This window comes from Euwallacea similis, chromosome 19 (genome assembly GCF_039881205.1).
Source record: "Euwallacea similis isolate ESF13 chromosome 19, ESF131.1, whole genome shotgun sequence".
Classification (NCBI taxonomy): domain Eukaryota; kingdom Metazoa; phylum Arthropoda; class Insecta; order Coleoptera; family Curculionidae; genus Euwallacea; species Euwallacea similis.
The window spans coordinates 2,344,971-2,364,830 of NC_089627.1; the positions used below are offsets into that span (position 1 = coordinate 2,344,971).

General features: G+C 34.2%; 3 protein-coding genes across 11 annotated transcripts in view; 2 read left to right on the forward strand and 1 right to left on the reverse strand.

Annotated features, from left to right (window-relative positions):
- The window catches only part of Eph (Eph receptor tyrosine kinase), a 137,920-nt gene extending 133,466 nt beyond the window's left edge, over positions 1-4,454 (forward strand). For 5 of the 8 annotated variants that reach the window (XM_066399767.1, XM_066399765.1, XM_066399766.1 and 2 more), the window contains 2 exons: positions 373-1,057; positions 2,060-2,187. In XM_066399767.1, coding sequence (XP_066255864.1) covers positions 373-1,009 — 637 coding nt within the window. In that variant the 3' untranslated portion in view covers positions 1,010-1,057; positions 2,060-2,187. Of the gene's footprint in view, positions 1-372; positions 1,058-2,059 lie in introns of all 8 variants that reach the window. The other 3 variants (XM_066399770.1, XM_066399771.1, XM_066399772.1) reach the window with 1 other exon arrangement.
- A 3,452-nt stretch (positions 4,455-7,906) lies between these two features.
- Positions 7,907-10,641, forward strand: PPP1R15 (Protein phosphatase 1 regulatory subunit 15). 2 transcript variants are annotated; one of them, XM_066399423.1, is made up of 2 exons: positions 7,907-9,171; positions 10,392-10,641. In XM_066399423.1, exons 1-2 carry the CDS (start codon positions 8,227-8,229, stop codon positions 10,608-10,610), a joined length of 1,164 nt encoding a protein of 387 aa, XP_066255520.1. In that variant the 5' UTR covers positions 7,907-8,226; the 3' UTR covers positions 10,611-10,641. The 2 variants fall into 2 exon arrangements, with proteins under 2 accessions (XP_066255520.1, XP_066255521.1); XM_066399424.1 differs by having other exon boundaries at positions 7,907-9,179; positions 10,392-10,503.
- Positions 10,642-13,122: 2,481 nt separating this feature from the next.
- LOC136415258 (snRNA-activating protein complex subunit 1-like) lies at positions 13,123-15,226 on the reverse strand. The gene is made up of 5 exons (XM_066399773.1): positions 14,943-15,226; positions 14,275-14,421; positions 13,731-13,888; positions 13,512-13,676; positions 13,123-13,399 (listed from the first exon to the last, which is right to left on the reverse strand). Exons 1-5 carry the CDS (start codon positions 15,143-15,145, stop codon positions 13,152-13,154), a joined length of 921 nt encoding a protein of 306 aa, XP_066255870.1. The 5' UTR covers positions 15,146-15,226; the 3' UTR covers positions 13,123-13,151.
- Positions 15,227-19,860: the final 4,634 nt, after the last annotated feature.

The window sequence follows — 19,860 nt, forward strand, 5'->3', positions numbered from 1 at the left end:
GAAAAAGCTCACTTTGAAGTCGGTGATGTCTAGGAACAAATTTGAGATGAACCATTTAGTTATTTTGCTACAGTTTGCTACGTTATAAGTGTTACACTTTACTATTATCTTAACCCAGTTCCAGTACCTAAATCAAGCCTATAATTGTTTAAGTTTTAAAGCATGAGGATTCTATGTCTTAGAGGTACTTTGCAACATTATAGCACAAACTACAACCCTTTTCTAGCGTTTTTGTTTTAATTTCACCCTCTTGCAAGCTTAACACTCATCAACATTAACACTCTGAACCAATAAGCTCTTGTGGTGTCTCTAAGACTTGTCACGCACTATATACTAAAGCACTCACTCAATTCTTTCACTTTTGCATTTTAGAAGACCGCTACCGCTTAATCACCATCACCCCGCATCCTGGCAACAGCCATATTTGCATCCCTCATCGACCCTCGAACTAGCCGGAGGCAACCCCTATCTCGGCACCACCCTATCTCATGTGGACTCTTTGTCCGCCCATTACCTCCCCGATGTAATTTTGCTACAAAACTACTATCGCAGCTCAATTATCGAACACGAAATGAAAATGAGGTTCAACAGCCTCATGAACATCTCAGAAGATGTGCATCAAATCAAGGAGATTAATACCGAAAGTTGGTTGAATAATTCAGCCTTTGATAGGCAATTCTATGGAGGTGGTACCACTTCCTCGGATTTCTTTAATAAAAAACCTCACTACTATCCGAATTTGGATCCGAAATTTCTGAATTTAGACGACGAAGCTCTCTTTAACAAACGACCCGATGAAGTCTTCCAACAAAATTTATACGAAAGGTCACCATGCCTAGAGGAAGCTCTGACCGGTTTTCACGAGGAAAGTAATTTGGGGCGTATTTCTACCGATCTGGGGGTTGCCGACGATTGTTCGACGGGGTTGTTCCGGAATGACAGGGATGACAAGGGCTGCAGCTCCTCGGAGACCGCTAGTAGGGCCTGGGTCGATTTTGACAATTTGTAAATACGCTTTTTGTGTTTTGTTAACCCACCCCCGCTAAGGCTTTTTAAGGTATTATCACACTGCTTTATTTTTTGCATGCCATCTTTTAGTTAATTTAGGTATTGTTGCTAATATACATAGGTTGGTGTCGGTTACAAAACAATAGCTGAAATTCAGTTTAAAATCAGAAAACAGGGAAAGAAACACAGGAAAAATATACAGGATGTCCGTTTCTGGAGCTCAACCATAAAGATCTCAGCAACCATAAGAGCGATGAGATCGGTTAAATTGTGCAGAAGTTACGCAGGTTGGAATGAGAGAAGAGTATACCGTTTCGAAATTTGAAAAATTCCAGAAACTTTCGGAAGCATTTGAAAAAACGTGTTGGAAGAAGGAAGAACGCAAACTTCAATCTTCAGCGAAGTGTTACAATCCGACGTTCGGGTTCAAAACGGCGACGTAGGAAGCATTTTTGGCAATATCAAAACATCGATTGCAGTAATTTTGACTTTCCATTACAATTGTTTTTTAAATATGATTTTTTTTTCGAACAAGTGCCTTTCGAATGCGAATAACAGATTGCAATACGTCACTAAAAGGGAAATTTTGCTTTCAGTGACGTAATACGTTTGATCTTTTATAAACAGAAAATTAGGGCCCCTTTGGGTATGTGGGTATACATGGGCAATTTTACTTCAAACGTACCCTCAAAGTTTAACAATCATATCAAATAGAACTAAAGATATCACCTGTTGCCGATGCCCTGCGGCAGGTATAACTTGCATCCATTTTTGTTATGTTTGATGTTGCATGTGAATAGAGAATTGCTTGGAATTACATTTACATATCTCCACTTCGAATAGCTTTAGTTCAGGTTTATTTTCTTTTAGCAAGTAAGATGCCATTAACTTATCTACGTGACTTGCTACTTAGCAATTACTAACATAAAATCAGAGGCCTTCTCCTGAACCTGATAGGTCCTGTTCAATTTATCATCAAACCTCGCATTCATTATATCATAAAGTATTATAAAATATACGCCAACTTACTTACAAAAATCCACTTTCGCAGCTCTACGAATCCCTTGTCAGCCGACGCCCCCGACCTGACTCAATTCACCTCCGTCGAAGATTGGCTCAACTCCATCAAAATGACTCGATACCTGGAGAACTTCCACGCGGGAGGGGTCAACTCCATGGATGCAGTTGTCAACTTGACTGTAAAAGAACTGACGGAATTAGGAATCACCCTGGTGGGTCATCAAAAGAAGATCATGAATAGTGTACAGAACATTCGGGCGCAAATTCGCGTCAATGGCAATGAGGGCTTCCTGGTTTAGGAACCCGCTCCCTTAAGACTTGTTACTTTAATTTTAGAAATCTCTCATCATTCGTCGTGTCAAATTTTTAGCCTAAATATTTGTGTGTCGTCTTTACGTCCAAAACAAAGTTGTGTCTGGACAGGTGTTTATATGAATAGATTTATTTTGTGCGAAAAATAGCTTAAGTTGGGAGTTTTGAGTGTTTAACCAAAAGTAGATGCAAAGAATGTGATGTAATGAAACTACAATATAGAGATTTTCTTGCAAATTCCCATTTTGTAATTTTATTTTTCTTACTTATTCATTTTATCTACTTCTCGTAAACGCTAAAAATTCCACACTAAAACAGGTGTTTATAGTCGGTCGTGATCAAGACGCGTCTATTGAGTTATGTACAGATTTTGCCAGATTTTGAACCAAAACCAGAAACCCGTATTCTGATCTATATGGGATTCCTGAAGAACCCAAGAGTTCAAAACCATGATGGCGGCTTCAGTAAATTAATAGTGCGGCAGCTTGCGCTTTATTATTTATTTAATTTAAGTAAGAGTATTCTCATGTGAACTGATGATGAAAAATGAACGAGTCCCTTTTTGTTTAATGCGTAATGCAAGAAACCAATGTGATTTATTTTTAGAGTTTATTATTTGTTTAGTAGTGGTTTTTGTTTTTATTTTACAGGGCGAAACTTGTTTGAAGGTATGAAAAGAGCTGAGATATTCAAAAGGTACTGCTGGTACTGCCTAGTTAAAATAGAAAAGACCAGATTAGATTTTGAATGTCCAAGAAATTTAATTCTGAACAGCGATTTTAAATTCGTATATCCAATCAAGGGTGTAACACAAAATCGTAGAAACAGTGAAGGGAGTAATAGCATGATATATAGAATTTATAATATTTTACATCTCATTCAGCAGTCTCATGCGTAAAGTATGACTTTAAAATGGTCCTCGATTTAATGTTACACTCAGTACCTAAATAAGTCCTTTTCCCCCAATTCATTTTCTCTCGTCAATCACGAGTAACATTTAAGGCGTAACACCAAAAGTAAGTAGCTTGTGCTAAGGAAAAATAAAAGCATTATTTTTTCACATATCAGGTTAATACATAAGATGTTTATAACAGATGTTTTAATTCTTATCAGAGGAAGTTTTGTTGATTTTGCCTAATGAAATACGCAACGGAGGTTAGGATTAAATCAAATATACGTAAGTATACTGGACTTTTCTACGTGGCTATAATCAAAACTTATACATGTTGTAAATAAATAAATTTATAGCGAAGTTTTGGATACACAAAGAAATAGCGAATCGAAAATAGGAACGAAAGTTGTCACTTAAAATAACCCCCGAAAAAGCCGTGTTAACACTCCCCGAAAGCCTAAACTGTAAAGAGTAACAAACATTTTTTCATATGAATAAAAGTTAGCTAGTAAAATTTAATGTAAAATTAACTGTCCGTAGAATAAAAACAAATATAAAAGACTGTTGTCTAAAGGTAAAATTCTAAAAGTATAAGCATTTACCCCCAAAAAAATCGATAGCAATAATTCGGTGTTTTCTGATTAATCCTTGTAATTAACGCATTTTTCAATTCAACAAATTTTTATTAATGTCTGCCTCAAGTGTTTGCGTTAATTTCGCAGTTGAAGCCAGTAGAATATTTCTGTGTAAAAATCCCTATTTTTAATTTAATCGAAGAAAATTCTCTGTCCTCAATTGCTAGTTCTGTCTTTACATATACATTATATGTATTTAGAAAAACGACTGAATTCTTACTCAATTTTTTTGTGCGTAGTTAAGATTTTAATGTTTGTATGTATGAAATTTGTCTGGTCTTTATTAAAAGCATTCCAAGAGTTTTTGTACATTTCTAACAATTAATTCGTGTAATGTATTTGTTATTAAATTTACAACAAGTTCTTCATGGCAATTAGCTTGTAAGTGCGAACTTGTGATTTTTCCTTTCGAGAAGCTTTTAACGTGAACCAGATTTAGATAAGTGAAGGATATTTATTTATTTCACGTTACATGAACCTTATACAGTTTTTTAATATATCTTTCTATACTTATTACGTAAGTCAGTGTAAAATTGTAAAATACTTGTAAAATATAAATTTATTCAATATAAAATATTAGCTTAAAAGTGGTTTTATTACTTTGATGTATAAGTCTTTTTAAAGCGTTACAAGAATGCGAAACAAACACGGGAGAAGTAAGTCTAAGGTAGAACGTATGTGGAAAGTAATATAGAAAAAAACTAAAAAATACTTTAAACATTGTGGCTTTTACAGCCGAGAGGGCTTAATAGCACACAAAATAATTAATTTTACATTGAAATTATTGGGGCAAAATTCTGAAAATGGCGGTAGGAGTAGGTGCAAGCGAAATTAAAATGTTCAGTAGTAAAATAATGCATTTTTGTTAGACTAATAGTTAGCAAACTGTAGCTGCCTTAATTTGTTAAGTTAACAAATATTATTTACGTTAAATACGAATTTATTGGAATGATAGGAACCTCGGAAATGACAAAAATATAATTAATTCGGATGTAAAACATAATTAGCAAAAGCTTCTGGATAGCAGTTGTGAAATACATATGACTTTCATGTTTCCCATCTTTGACTTCTATTCAACATTCCACCAAACCGAAGAATTTTTTTTTTGGGGGGATGAAAGCGCGACCCTGAGAAAAATAAATCTTCTCGAGACGACACTGGAAGCTGGTACCTCCAGACAGTGAAATTCTTACCAACTAACAAACCGCATGTGTTGAGGATTTCGGACCCGGTGCATATCAATCCTTGATCTCTGCTCGACAGTCGTCCCTGAGATTCGCTTTCCCTTAAAAAACATCTCATAGTCTGCCAGTTGTACTGGCTGTAGCATAACATAACTTACGGGTTGATTTTGCCCTTACTTCTCTAAGACGGAAATTTTTGTCACTAACGTTTTTGTGATAATGAATTCTACAGCGGACACCGTGGCCGCTTCTATGTTTGAGTTATTCCGGTCTCCGGTGTGTAATTCACTAGTTCCTTGAGTAATCCATTAGAATGTATTTCAGCCCTTTTCGAGGTTTTGACGGCTTTAACTCTCATGAAGTCGCGTACTGACTGCCAATGCAAATTGGAATGAATTTCTTCGTTGGTGATTAGCATTAAAGCATTCACCGCCATTCAGAAGTAAATGCTTTCAGCCGATTCTATCCGTCTAAGAATCAAGTCCTTTTGTAGCCGATCTACGCGTAAGTATCGAACACATAATGGACTTTATCAGTGGCAGTTTCGCATCAATGGACATGCGACTTCTTTGGTCGAACAGGAGGAATAGTGAGGCAACAGTTCCCCTGGTCTTAGTAACGACGGCTCTTATATGGAGGCTGCAGGTCAGTGTTTTAATCCCAGATATTGGACAGTGTCTTGCCACGACACTTCGATGTCATCGATCTTTAAGGGATCTCGTGTGTCTCCGCGACGTTTTCCCAACAGGATTTCCTGGCACTTAATGGGGTTTACCTTAATTCGGCAAGTTACAAGCCACTTCTGTATGTCGCCTAGTAATTGCAGTAGACTCCCTGCAGATTCCTGGGGGCAGAATAAACGCACCTACTTTAACGACAACTCTCTGATCCCTAAGGTAACTTTCGAGAAGTTCGCATATTTCTGCCGACATACCTAAAATCCTCATTTTATAGATAAGCCCATCGTGCCTTACCCTGTCAAATTCTCATTTTATGTCCAACAGGACCAATCTGGAAGTTAGCCGATTAGTTCTGCCTTCCATGACATTTTTCCATATTCTTCAAGAGCTGCATTTCTGATGAATGCAGCCTAAAACCACGATAGGTACGACGTTTCGGCGCGTACAGTCGTTTGTCAATCTTCGCAGTCTGATTTTTTCCACAACTTTACCAGCCCCACATGGGAGCGCAACTGGCCGATCATTTTTACAGAAATTTCTTGTCTTTGCCCTTTTTATGGAACATATCACCATTCCCTGTTTCCACCTAGAGAGATAGTGTCGAAGCCTGAGAATGGCATTGACAAACAACGCAGAGTCACAACGCCTTTCCTCGTCATATTTTTAAATACTTTGCTGGAGATTCCATCGCGGCCAAGAGCTTTACGGATCTTAAAATGGCGAAAGATTTCTTTGATTTCCCCCAGTACTATCGGATTGATCAAATAAAAAAAAGAGAAGCAATGGAGAAGCCACATCGGATAATAGTTAATGGTGGCGTCATCTGAACGTGCTGGGGGTCAATTTGATCTGTGCCATTGCCTCACAGCCCCCTCAGGCAAAATTAGAAAACTTTTATGATATTGGCAAATGTGTACACTTACGTAAGCCTTTATGCCAGCTAGCAACAGAGTACCAATACTAAAAAGTAGTTGAGATTTACAATTTGTTTAGGAGATCTCTAGGATCTAGGAAATTTCCCTTTTTGCCTCTAAATTTGTCACGGCCATTTTCGGTCTTTGTGTCGACTGGGGGCGCAGATGTAAGTGGTGGGGACAATCTACACTCTTCAGTGCATCTTCAGTTGCAACACACAGATTTAGTTTTACTCATTGTTGTTGTTTGTTTGTTACAGTTTGTCTTTATTGTAAAAATTGATATTAAGCAAAATAAACAGTTTCCAAAATTACTGTTTGTGTGCCAGTGCGTCGATATTTATATAAAGGGGTAATCCAGCCGTCAATGTTTATATACTTTTTTATATTAATTTTTACGTTCCAAAATATAATATGAAATTTGAATTTGCGGTCGATATACACGTCTGGTATGAAAGTTTTTTACGCACCTCCAAAATTTATCAAGGGACATGTCGAACATCACATGGATCAAACGTAGATATTCAGAGGACAATCCTGAGCTATCTGGCATCACATATTGAAACCAGGGTGATTGACAGGAAGCCTGAAATTTAAAATTAATGTATTGAATGGGTTGTGAGCCACATATTTCAAAAAGTAAGAGTAAATATAAAACGTTTGGAAGGAAATTAATAAGCGCATATTATACGCCTAGTCACCAATCATGTATGTTATACATTTTCAGGCTTTAAGTGTGGCATTCCAAATTGGAACCACCTTGTCCATTTTTATAACTTGAACATAAATAAATCTATTTAAAATGAATTTAGAAATTCCGTCACAAATGAAAAAACACACGTGATGTCAAGCAAATTCCTGAGAAGTGAAGAACAAAACAAACATTGCGGGAAGTAGTTCCGCTTCAGCGTTGTCACATTTACCCTAATTTACAGCTTACCGCAAACACTGAATCACCAGTTATTATCGGGGATGGTCGCTAATTTTCTTAACTATGTATCAATATGTTTTTGGATTCATGTGGAAATGATGGTGATCCGCGAAAATTTGTGTGACTTAAAATGAGAGAATTACAATAAGTTTTGTTTGTTCGTTTCATGAGTAAATTATGAGATATTAGTAAATTGAGGGATCGGCAACATTGTTTATAAAAGGAAGTTGCTAATTGGACAGCAGCCAACCCGAGTGAACGCATATGACAATACCGAAAATAATCGAATGGCAACGACTTCCCCTACTACGAAATATAAACGCATCATTTTTCTTCTTGATTTCTCTACAAAATGGCTGCCTAGACGAATCGTGTTTTGAACAAGATTTGTTATTACTATTTCATTAAAATGGCATATTTTACTGCAATCGTATCATCCAGTGCAAATTACAGTGTACAAAGTGTTTCTTGTGATTTTACAGGTGACGACACATCCCGGCTAGTAAAGAAAAAGTTGCATTTGCAAAACCAAGGCCATTGTTCCAACAACCCGAGAACTAGTCACAGTACGAATTTAAACTTTTGGTGTTTCACAGCTGGTTTCATGCAAGGTTGTTGTGGCATTTAAAAGAAGCGTATTCACCGAAATAATGTGGTCCTCAATGATGGGTCCCCAGAGCCTTCCTTTGTTGTCAGTAAAGAGGATAAAAACTCAACAGAACAGAGATTTTGGAGTTGGAACGTTACCCTGTGACCCCATGATGTTTCCTAAATCTTTTAAAAATCTTAATTTTGTCAATAAAATTGACAAGTACCAGTCACAGCCGAGGCCAGTTGAATCTTCAAGCTATCACAATATGAAAAATTCTTGTCAGAGACCCCACATAATCGACTCAATCAAAGAGAAGTGTCCTGAGGTCATACCTAGTGGTGTTGAAGGAGTAAAACAGCAGGAACCTACAAGCAATACTCATTTGGATAAAAATATGTATAACGTGAATACTAGTGAAATGCACAAATCAAAAGGGCTTAAGAGAAAGTCCAAGATGTCCAGGCAAAACATGAGACAACAGGAAATCACTGAAATAATGCAGGCTGAAAAGCCCCAGGACATATCTAACGAATCACGGGATATTACCTTCAGTCCAAAACTTCATAGCCTCATTCTCAACGATTTTATATCACAGAAACCCATTCCTACACCACACATTGACATTCCTTTGACTAAAAACAGCATAGAAATGCTAGTAACAATAAGATCTTCATCCCCTTTACCCAGAAGCAGAAAATACTCAATAACAGACAGTGAAGACTCCTTCATTGTTTTTGATGAAGCTGAAGATCATGAGGAGGATAATGGTGGCTTTGATGGCTGCACTTCTCCTCATTTACCAAAAGCATCTTCTTTTTGCGAAAGTGAGGATAGTTTTGTAATGTTTGAGCAGAATGATGAGGATAATGAGGAGGATGATGAAAGCTTTGATGGGGAAAGCAACACAGATAGTGAGAGTAGCTGGAATGATGATTCCGAAGCTCAGAGTATTAGCGACTATGATGAGGTTGACTTTTGTAGAGGAGCAGATATTAGTAAAAAGGTAGGTATGTGTTAGATAGGCTATGGTCCCCAGTGGAGAAATTTGTATCACTAACAAAGTGAGTGCTGCAATTTTTTGAGGGGTAACAAACAACTCGATCAATTTCACTATTATAAGATTTTTCAGTAAGAAGTACCTTAAAGTATTTAAACTGTTTTCCCCTTTCTCATCTCAGGTCGAGTTTCTCACAAAGTAAAATTTGCTACCAAATTATGTCACTTTTTGACAAATCTTTATAACTTTTTTACAGCATTTATAAAAAATGTACTAAAAACTTTTGGAAGTTTTATCCAGAGGTACAGTGTGTAATAAAAATAAATTTAAAAAAAAATGTTTCTAGTGAAAATAATACTCTGTTAACTTTACAGTAGGTAAGTCAGTTCTAAGTGTTAGAAACCTCTAAGACATCTAAGATATCTTGTTTACAAAATTTTTAAAATTACTCTGTTTGCATCTTGAGTAACCATATTGCTTATTAAAACCAAATTTCCCTTTTTTGAACCCAACAAACTTAATTTGAAATGTCTTACTTTTATTTCAAGAGGCCATGATAAGTTTGTGGTCAGTGACCAAAGGCCTCCTTATCATCCATAAGCCTATCTTGTCTCCCATATTTAATAATTTGGTTCAAGGTGCTTGTTCTTATGAATATTTATTTGTCCTTAGTAAATAAAATGCAAGAATGAGAGGATACAATGTACCCACTTAATGATTATTTCTCTATTTTATACATATTTATCATATATTTGTATAAGTATTAAGTTACATAGATCATTTTGATTTACCCACTTGATACTTTCGTTAAGTTATAATGTGATAAGCTAACGACGGCATAACGACCATCATACTCATTGATTATTTCTAGAAAACAATTCTAATATCATTTAACAAAGCCAATAGCAAATTATTGTTAAAGTTACATCATTATTGGTTGATTGCCACAGATATTAAAAATGCCAAATGGAAGGATAAAGACTATTGCTTTAGTTAACTTGCAGTAAGCAAATATTTTAACTATTTGTGAAAGTCCAAACAAGGATTATTTTGGGGTTTAAAGCGGTATTTTAAATTGTGTAAAATGTTTTTTGTTCAGATAGATATATTTTTCTTTTATTTATTTCTCTAAAAAACTAATGATGGGTTGCCCTTTAAATGCTAAATTTATATCTTCTAACAAACATTTTTCCATCGTATATATATCGTATAGTTCGGCATTTCAGGTGAAATTTGCAACAGAGGACAAACTCTGTGAAATACATCCCATGATCAAATGGTCATACGCTTATCAAGCTGCGAGAAAAGGGCCCTGGGAGATGTATGCCAGAGACAGAGGCAGATTTAGAGACAGAGCGCTCAGAGTCGAAAGGGACATCAAATACGTGTTTGACCCGCAACACCGTGAGCGAGTTTATAGACAAAGATTCGAGAATCTAAATTAAAGAAAAGAAATATGTGAACTTGACACTAAAATACGTGATTTATATAGATAATTGTAGTTTAAAAAAGGCGTGTCAAGTTCATAGAGTGGTTTTGCAGCTTTCATTTAAATTCAAAATGTGTATTTTCCTAATAAAATAAAATTATAATTTACTAAGGTAGAAAACAAGCTGCAAGCGGCCATCATTAAGATCTTTTAATTGACTGAATGTAAGTTCCAATAGTCATGCTATTAATTTGGTTGAACAATATGAGGCAACAGTCTGAAATACTCTTTGAGTCATAATATTGATGAATCTGGGCAGTGACCTTAACAATACTGAGTCAAGTTTTCCGTATAATTTACGTGTTTATAGATCTTTTGAAGTTTTGTAGTAAAATTAAACTGCATTCCACCAGCAAGTACAGGTTTTAGTCACGTAGGCATCCGCCCTCCGATACGGTCCAACGCACAAAATAATAGCATGACATTCGTGGGTGCTTTTCGATAATGAGTCTGTGATAAACACCTTGTAAATACGATGTAGATACTTTTAACTAACAATAAATTCGTTTAACACCACAAAGAAGATACTCATTTTTCTGGGCCAAGAAAATCCACAAAATTGCTGTTTGCGTTTTTCATGTTATTTTGACCTAATTTAGACTGTTTCATTTGATAATGGTTTTCTCTTATCACGAACAAAACACCCTTTTGAAGCTCTTTTTTATTATTTGAATCTCTTTAATTCTAAGTTTAGTAATGTTCTTTTATTCCTAAAAAAAAAAACAACAAATAATAAATCCTACTAAGTTGTTTTAAGCCTTGACATCATCTGTTGCATTGAGCGGACGCAATGATAAAGTAAAATGAAGTCTGACCCAAAAGTTTGCAACTAAGGCTGTGATTTCGTTTTTACTACTAGTCCTTTTTTAAGGAATTCAATAAAATAATTATGAGTACAAACTTAACGGGCTGTGCAATTATTTTATTGAGTTTTCAATATTAATATTTTTCCGTGGTCTAATTTTCGGTATAGGCATCATTCCGGTTATGGGTTGGGAATTAGAGAGCATAATATTATATTATGTTAATGACTATGAATACATACACGTTATTATTCAATAAACATTGGATTATATAATATTTTACTATTTAATGCAATCACACGCGTTTCGTTTGTCTTTATTGTTCATTTAAGCTTAAAATGATTTACTTCATCTATAAAAATCATGATCATTTTATGTTTTATTTTCAAATTATTGCATGTTCAAATGGTATTTTCTACTCATTTTGCTTATTGAACAGTGAGTTTATCTGCTTTTATTATCATAGACTGAAGACAACTAACGCTTTTGTGAATATTTTTCTTTTATGTTTAGGTGTTCGATAATAGTGATAAGTATTCATTCAGTGTAAACCACAGGTGCAGGTGATTTTGTAGCAATGTTTGCCCAAAGATATAAATATTGCACACATACAACTTATTATACATTTTCATAAAATACTGCGTATATTTATTAAATTAATTATTTTGATATAATTTTAATAATAGAGTTACATTCACTCTGGTCTTATCTGTAAATCTCAATTTATTGCATTGCTGAAGTGTATCTAGAATTGTAATTAAATTAAATTAACATTATACCTGGTGCATGGTATACATGAAAAAGTAGTATTGCAGTTCGATGCATATTTTATTACTCTCGAATTTTAGGCTGAACTTTCTCAATTTTTACTTTTCATATTTTGTATATTTGACAAAATCACCATGTGCATATTTATTTAGTAAATAGGTATTAATCTATATTTGTTTAATGTATTTAAAAAAATATCTGGAGATATGTAACGTGTTTTTTTTCTCAATAGTGAAGGATTGTATTAAGTCCTGTAATCTTTGTTCACTGAATGAGACTATCGTTTGGACTAGGTCAGATTTGGAAAAATAGGTACTCACATAAGGAAAACTGACATGAAATTGGCAGCGTTTTTAGCGGTAATTTGGTACCGTCTTGAAGAGAAAACTGATAGTGTACAGTACTTTATCTAATGAACAATAAATACATCGATATTTCTTGTTTAATCGATTGCATTTACTAGGACAATTGAGTTGAAAAACGTGCCAATCTAGCACCGTTTAAAAAAAGGCTGATATACATGAAAACAAAATATTGGGTAGTTTCTCAGGTTCGTCGCATAGTTGATGTATTATTAAATTCTTGATAAGGTGCAGTAAAAAAAGTGTGCACTAAATTCCAATGAAAGGATAACAAGAAAAGCACATTATCGCATATATGATTTAATAACAAAAATAAACGCAATCAAAATAACTCAAAAACTTTAAAAAATAATTCAAGGAAAATAGTCGAACGTGTATTTTAGCAGGTGGTCTTCGCTCGTGTAATTAAATTGATGACTAACGACTTGTACATTCACCATTGTCAAGAAGACTGCAGTCTACAATTATAAACTTTCCCTTTTTAGTGTCACACTGCAAGTTTTTATACTTCTTACATAAGGGAATAGAAAAAAAAACAAGAATTTTTTCCTGCCTTATTTATTTTTAATTATCATTTTCTAAATCTAAAGACGTTATAACTTCCTTCGTCCCTCTGTACTGGCTACTTTGCAACTGCAAGGCTTTCATTCGAATACTTCGCCTACTGGCCAGAATCTCATTGGAAGTGCTTGTACTTTGATCTTCCACTACTGGAGCCGTTTGAATTAATGTTGGTCCATATATAGCTTCATAGATATTCGTCATTTCATTAAGAAACTTCGATTTAAATGACTGCAATCCTTTGTTTTGCTCTAAAAATATTATTGAATAAAAACATTTTTATTGCGATTTAAGGGGAAACAAGATGATTAATATATCTTGTCTAAAAGTCATCTGAACTTAAGTATCATGAAAAGTTCTTACTGGAAAATTCTGTCAATTGTGTGTCATACTTCTTGCATGTATCTTCTAACGTAAGAAAAGTACTATCACTAAATATGTCCCGAAATTTCGTAAGCGAAGTCGTCTGAGGGCGCGTTTTTATGTTGAAATCCTGTATAAAGTTGGTATAAGGCCAGATTGGCAAAACTGAAATAAACTTTACGTTGTGCAGTTATGAAGTTAACTATAATAGATATCTACTTAAGGGCTTAGGTGTTGCAACATATTCAAAGACCTCATCACATCTCATTTTGGAATAAATATAAACTGCGTCATACTGACCCATTGCTGCCATTTGTTTTATAGTACTTTTCAGGTTTTCAAATTCTCCTAATGTTAAGCGAATTTGGGTGTACTTTCTACAAAATGCATTAGCTAATTGATAAGAATAATTGGTGAAAAATAACAAAGAAGTATTTTTCATTGCTTATATGTAAAAAATGTTAGTACTTTATATTGTACCTGAAAAGAGTACTTATAGAGGTCTCTTCAAACAACATGGTCCTGAACTAAGAAGTTAAATAACTTCTTTTTAAAATTTTTAATCAGGTGAATTGTTTTATATCTACTAACATGGAGTAAAATAATTTTAGGCATTGATAATAAGCTTTTTTCTGATCATCCACAGTATTTAAAGTAGTTATGCAAGTAATGTAAGTTGGAGGTTAAATTAAAAGTTTGTTTAGCATAACAGTACAGCCATGATTTACTAACAGCATACTAGATACTAGCACCAAATACTTACCTTATTGGTTGTTTATAGTACATCCCATATAATAAATAAAATGCCCCTATTTGTCTGTAGCTGAAGGACTCTGAGAATAAATATTTTTTAATTGTGTTAAAGGCTACCTCACAAAATATTTTAATTAGTCGTACATGATATAAATTGCTGGAACAAAAAAAGATTTCAACAATCTGCATTTCAAAAAACATAGTGTTCCTAAAATCAAACATATAAAACACTTGTATATTGTAAAATATAAAGTTATAAATCAATTAATTAATTCTTTGTCCATAATTCTCTATTAGCTAATATTGGGGTTAATATCTAACACATATGGACAGAACATTGAAGGATATGCCAATGAAGCACTTGCTGGACTTAAGCAAAAAGTCTTAAAAAAATTTAAGCAGATATTGAAACATCAGTGGCAAGTCTGGTGCTATTCTATCTTTTTAGTTAGATGTTTGTTAGTGAATAGTAAATTACTGTACACTATCTATTGTGTAGTTTTTTTTAAATGATTTATGGAGGATATTCTATGCAACAAGAATATTTGAACCACTGGCAAATAATACTTTTTATATATAAGAATGAAAATTAGAAACCTGGGTGACAGAATTTTTTTTCAAGGTCGACATTTCATCATACTAGGAAAGTGCTTGTGGAGTTTCAAAAGATTAACTTACGCATATATTAGTGTAAATTGCTTGGCTTGCCAAATCTTAGCAAAGTCGATGTAGTTAAGACTGTGCAGATCATCAACTTGTTTTAGCACATCTTCTACATCCATTTGGAGACCAATATTAAGAGATTTCCAGAATTTGCTGAGAAATGCCTCTTCCCGAAAACCATGTATTGTCTTGTGTTTTTCCTCTCTGTTTTCATCCATAGCCCTTTAATGAAATTACATTAAGTAAAATGAATGGGATCTAGTTGAAATATGTTTTATGTCACTTAATATTAATAACAAACAATTAAAACAAATTAAAGTAATGCAAATTGTTTGGGTTATAAATACAAATTTGAAATTTTTAGGTTAGGATTAAACAGACTCTGACATTTAGGAGAGTTGTCAGGGTTATGTGTGCGTGCGTTTACCGATTGAGATGTCGGTTATTACCTGCTTAATACACTATTGTGTAGCGTGCACCTGGAGTGAGCGGGTTCGTTCTGCATTATAGTTTACGATAGACACGTAGGAAAGATCAGTATTCAACTCGACAGAAAAACTGATCCAGTAGATTAAATACGCGCTTTTCTTACTAAATCACTTTATTTTGCACAGAGTTAAGATTTGCACTAAATTAAAAATCATAGCTTGGTATTTCTAATACTAAGGGTGATGTGGTATTTTATCTCGACAAAGTTCAAGAAAGGGATTTTTAGAGGATTGTTTTTCCTTTTAAAGACTAAGAACCTTTTCTGTTAGTTCGGCACTGTCACCCGTCAAGTGAAACTTTCCTGACAGTGCTACTTGTCGGTGCAGGTTCTAGGAGAAGACGATAGATCTCTCGAGTGGTGCACCACAGAGTTTTAGTATTGCCGAGTGTTTAAGAATCGATGCCATACCTATGGCATAGGCCCCGTAAGTTGACGTCATTATAGACAGCGGTGGTATTGGTTAAATCAATATTTAAATTCGAAATTGCTTAACATACATTGATAGTTTCACTAACTGGAAGGCTGTAGTATTTGAAAATTCCACAGAACTTCAAAGAATTTTTTTTCTCTAATTATATCAATATTGAGTAGGGGCGTGCAGAGCTATGACATTACTTTAAAAGTTAATTTGGGACCATTATCTCAGGCATTGTCTTTTCAGATTTGAATAATGCGAGCATAAAACATTATAATTGCCTGGCTTTTAATGTCACGAACGCCGTAATAAATAAAAACAATCTGCAATAAGATAATGCAGACACAATTAAATTAGCACTTAAGTATTTACTTTTTTATCAACACGGCTACAACTAGCTTTTTCTACACTAACTTCCAAATAAATTAAGGCGTGGTGTGTCGAGAATTACAGTTACCGAATTGAAATTAGCACGTTTACTTTTTGCAAAACGCGCGGTCTCCATCGCAATTTGCAAACTGGGACAGAAGGAATAATAAATATTTAAGGCGGATGATTCAAGCTTCAAGCCAAACAACTTTCAATATGGGTCAGATGTTGTCGGTGCTGCTTCTTGGAAACCGTAACGACGAGTTACGACTTATGTAAAGCACATCATAGATTAATGTTTATGCAATATGCTTCTGATATGGCTATAATTGTTAGACGTTATTTCTTAAGTTATTTCTCTAATCTTGGATCTATTCTATTAGTCACTGAGTACAGTCTTCGTTTACACTTACGCACAAAAAGTAATAGCGTGTCAACTGTTTTCTTAATATAATATTCATTGACGTTCTGGCACGAACGCTACTGACTATCTAATTTTTTTAAATTACACTTTGGCGCCCCTTCATTTAGTAACGGAGGGTTTTTCGGACATATAAATGGCTAAATTTTCGCAATTGCAATTTAAAACACTTTGTATAATTTTTATTTTATATATTATTTTATATACTGCCATTACAATATTGGAAAGTTTCAATGTCTCATACAAATCATACATTGCATAACACTGTTGGGTCCTTATTATTGGATTATGTAGATCTCGCGCATTCATTATTCATGTAAACATATACAGAGAAATTCAAAGAAATCATAAATCGATATAAGCACGTGAAAGTTTTTCTGCAAAATCTTCCTTCTCATTGTTTAGGTCACTTAAAAATCATTAATAAACCACAATTATACTTACCAATGTATTTAAGCGGATTTACTATATTGCAAAACATCTATGTAATTCATAAAACTCTTAGTAAGACCCCTTCACTACACAACACTTTTTTAGGGATTTTGCTTTGTTTTCAAAAATATATTTTAAAAGCAAAGATTTTCCCCTATTTTTTAAGGTAGAAGGCATGCTATACAAACTTATGTAAATGATTTTGAAAGAAAATTGATACATTTTTCCGATGAGGTAAAACACCCTGTCTGTAAAATTGATATAAAAACTGTATTTGTGAACAAAAGCGAAATAGATTTTCCACTTATTCTAAAAAATGTAATGAAAAAAGTTATAAATATAAAAAAATTTAGTAATTTTGCGTTATTACCACGAAAACGCATCTGTGAATCTTGTTCTTCACAATGTTGACAAATCTTGATGTGGAGGACTTCCAAACTCACTGTCAGCCAAAGAATGCAGTTACTCATTAGGATAGCGTCTATCTTACCAAATCACTGTTTTTCCCGGGACTTGAATTATTGCTACAAATGAACAAAACATAAGAATACATACATTCAGTGCGGACGTTAAAAGTACCCCCCCTTCTTTTTTTTAATCAAGGAAGATCTGAACTTAGGTAAATTTTGTTCGATTTAGGGTCACATCTACTACTTTCCAATGAACAAATGACATGTGTCACGTAAACACTCTTGGAGAGGGCGCTGTCAACGCAATTTTTTCAAATGGAAAGGGGGGTCATGTTACATACCGTTTTAAAGGGAACTTGATTTCCTTTTCAGCGAACTACTTTTTGTTAAAATCGGTTCAGCGATTGGAGAGAAAATAAAATACAAAAAGAGAAACATTTATTGAAAAAGGTACAGATTATCTAAATAAGCGTTCGAAATGTTCACTTTGTACTCCCTGGCAATCTATCAACAGTCTATTCTCAAATTCAGCCCTCACATTCTGGAAAATTTCTGGAGAAATATTGGCACACACAACAACGAAATGAGACACACGTGCTCGCGTATTTCTATGCCTTTTCACATGCGTCATTATCAATATGTACAAAGGGATTTGGAAATTTTCTACTCATCAATCCAACGCATTTTAAAGAATAAATTTCATAATTATAAATTCATTATAGTACAATAACTTCTTCCTGGTGGTGCACAACTATGGATAAATTATTGTGAAATCATTTTGATGAGAACTCAGGAAGATCTAACCTTTTTGAAAAAAATTATTTGGATGGAAGAAGCCAAATTTTCCCGAGAAGGGATATTTAACAGACGCAATAATCACATTTGGCCTTCCTCAAAAATTTTGCGACGAAGGGGGTTTCAAGTTAAATTTAGTTTTAACGTGTTTTGTTTAATTATGGATAATAAACTAAAGTATTTTATTTACGGAGAAAAATTAAACAGTGGAAAATATTTGAACATTTTGAAGACAACAGTTACCGAGTTTATAGACAATTTACCATTAAATTTATATAGCCTTGGCCAAAATTATTTGTCACCCCTCTCAATTCTTAGAAATTTTATTTTTTTTGACTCTAAGCAATTATTTTGTATTTTATTATTAATCGGTGCGATCACCTGAATAACGTAAATGAAGCATCTCATCATAAACATGCGAGAACAAGTCGCGACACAGTTACAGCAACAAACTTGAATTTTACTTATAGGTATTCATTTTACTCGGTCACTAGTAGTGTGCACATCGATTAACAATTATTAGCTTATAGTCGTTTATTCTAAAGAAATCTCTTATTTTTGACAAAAATGCCAAAACCGAGAGAATTAGATTCAGCAAAACGTATAAAAATTCAATTACTTTTTGAGGAAGGTAAAAATAAAACACAAATCGCAAAAATAGTCAAGTGTCCTCATAATACTGTCAAATATAGATTAAAACATTATAAAAAATGAAAAAGTCATGAAAATTTTTAAAAAAGTGGAAAAAAACGTACAAGTGCAAGAGAAGATCGGTAATTGGTACGCACTTTTTTACAAAATCGGAAAGACACATCTGAGCTGGCTGTAAAATTATTCGGGGGCACTGAGAAAAAAGTTTCTGGCAGAACAGTCAAGAGACGGCTTCAACATGCCTCAATATGGCTCAAAGGTTGTAAAGCAAGGAAAAAACCGTGGCTGTCAGAAAATAATTAAAAAAAACGCTTGCAGTGGTGTATTCAACATAAAAATTTCATTAAAGAGGATTGCTCAAATATCATGTGGTTGGACGAGTGTAACTTCGAGGTATTTTGTGAATGAATATTTTATGAATTCTAAATTTATTTCAATTACACTATAGTAATAGAGGAACAAGTACAATTCCTATTAGTCATCCTTTAAATATTTAGTGATTTTTGGAATAATTTAAGGTTTTTGGTGCCGCGGGTGCAACCTTTGTTAGACGCAGAATAGGCGAAGAATACAAGCCAGAATATATCGTACCAACCATAAAAAACACGGAGGAGGAAGTATAATGGTATGGGGTAGTATGTCAGCATACGGGGTGGGTGAAATCGTTGTGTGTGAGGACCGAATGGATTCAAAAAAATATATTCAAGTACTGGAAACGGCACTAGAATCGTGTTTCAATAAAATGTTTGGTGACACCAACATGGATGACGTTCGTTTTCAGCAAGACAACACGACATGTCACAAATCACGAACGACAATGAAGTGGTTCTCGGATAATGGGATTGAAGTCATAGATTGGCCTCCTCAGTCACCGGACCTCAACCCCATTGAACATCTTTGGGCGATACTGAAGCGCAAAATTAGAGAACACTCTATTACATCAAAAGAAT